Raw genomic sequence first — 2,079 nt, 5'->3', positions numbered from 1 at the left:
GCAAACATGGGTGGTATTGTTAGTCATGACTCACAGGACCCTGAACAAAAAAGACTTAAAGTTCACAGTTCGAATGTTGAGTCTTCCACAAAGTCCACAGAAAGTTGACACGATAAAAATCAAGCATCCTTTTTGACTGACTTACCAATCATAAATTTTGCTCATTTAATTCTCACTACACCCTCCACTGTTAGAGGTAGCCATTTGAAAGTCTGCATCACTACTTTCTCCAGAAAAAAACAAAAAAATCCTATTTTAGTTTGATTTTCTAATATATATACACATACATATGTATATGTATGCCTATATATTTCAATTAAAAGTGACTTCAGACCGATCACACCACTGATTGATTAATTGGACTGGGAGAACCTCAAAGGCAATCCAATCCAGGGCTTCTCAAAAGGTATATACATATGAGTCAACACAGGATCTTGCTAAGTGCAGAATCTGACTCGGTAGACCTGGGTGAGGCCTGAGGTTCTGATGCAGAATCTGACTCAGTAGACCTGGGTGAGGACTGAGGTTCCGCATTCCAGACAAGCTTCTCAGAGATGCCATACTTTGGGTAGGAAGAAAATCCATCCTAATTTCACTATTCCTCTTTGCCTCAACACAATGATAAACTGCCTTTGATTACCATTCTCTGTGAGCTTTCTCATTTTTGGTTTGGTAAATAACTTGGGAGATGGAAGCTCCTTGATGATTCTAGGAAGAAGACTCTGCGTATTTGAGAGGAGGGCTTCTTTCTGATTCGTGCAGCCCTCTTTGCTGGCAGTTGCTGGCTTGTTTCTGTGTTTGTATGACAGCATCCTCCCAAAAGCAGTCTTCATTTTCTTCATCAATTTTTTTTTCTGATTTTGCTGGCTTTCATGAAATCCCATGTCACTATCACTGGATGATTCCTCTTTGGGGACCAATACATTTTGTTTCACTAAGTTGGTAGACACAGCTCTATGCCATCTAAACAAAATAAACATAATTGCATTAAAGAAATTGAAAAGTTAAAAGGGAATAATTTAATAATTTGTGAATAATTTAAATTATTAAAACACAAACTTCAAACGTGAACAAATTATACAGTTACAAAAAATGAAATTGAAGATCAAGAATCAAATCACAGAGGAATAAAGCCATAGCAACTACTTCGTGTTTTGTCAACAAATTGTAGTAAGTACAATCTGGCCACTGTTTCATTTTATCACAGTACTGTAATAGACGGGTTATATTATTATCTTTATTTTACTAATGAGTAAACTGAGACATAGGTTAACTTAATTAATTAAGAGTAGAATGTAGATTTTAATCCAGGTCTGTGACTATTAAATTCATTACCTCATATTGGCAAATTGGCAATCTTATTTCAATGATAGTTTGAGAGAGATTTTGCTGGATTTGGCAGTTCTGAAGCTAAAATCATGAGAGATGAAAGAGTCTTCTAGGGTAGTCAATAAGGAATATAACCTCCAAGGCCCCATAAATACTGCATTTACATAGAACACTCTTTTAGATAACATACTATTACATAAACTCATGTATAGTAAGTATATGTATCATCTTCATAACTTTGGCATACTTTAGTAATAAAAATAGAAACATTTCCTAATAGATTTCTGTGTGCTAAAAGTGCTAAACTTTCCTCTCAGTGCTTTCATGTGTATTATATAATTTAATGCTTACACTGTCATCTCCATTTTACACATGAGGAAATTAAAACTTGAAGAGATTAAATAATTTATGCCCAGATGATCTCTCCCAAGACCTGTGTTGATAATCGCTATGCTAGAATGAATATCACCCATACCATGATACAGTTATTTACCTAATACTCTTCCTCAATTAACTAGTTTCTGTTAGCCTCATCCAAGACAATAATATCCATGACATCCTAGGGTTTTTTTAAATTAAAATTTTAATTTTGAGATCATTAGAGATTCACATGCACATGTAAGAAATAATACAAGGAGATTCTGTGTATTCTACTCACCCACTTTCCCCAAATGGTAACATTTTGCAAAACTGTAATACATTGTCACACTGAGAATATTGACATCGATACAGTCAAGATACAGAACAAGA

At 34.6% G+C, this 2,079-nt stretch overlaps 1 protein-coding gene across 1 annotated transcript in view; it reads right to left on the bottom strand.

The window, feature by feature from the left end:
• The window catches only part of LOC105808235 (putative uncharacterized protein C3orf49), a 23,047-nt gene that overhangs the window by 3,985 nt on the left and 16,983 nt on the right, over window positions 1-2,079 (bottom strand). The window contains exon 2 of the mRNA XM_012641847.1: window positions 641-963. Within this exon, the coding sequence (XP_012497301.1) occupies window positions 641-963 (323 nt within the window). The remainder of the gene's footprint in view (window positions 1-640; window positions 964-2,079) is intronic.

Source organism: Propithecus coquereli, unplaced genomic scaffold (genome assembly GCF_000956105.1).
Source record: "Propithecus coquereli isolate 6110/MARCELLA unplaced genomic scaffold, Pcoq_1.0 Scaffold1, whole genome shotgun sequence".
In the NCBI taxonomy this organism is placed as follows: Eukaryota; Metazoa; Chordata; class Mammalia; order Primates; family Indriidae; genus Propithecus; species Propithecus coquereli.
The sequence above is the reverse complement of the archived record's forward strand: the minus strand, read 5'-3'. Positions and strand labels throughout refer to the sequence as shown.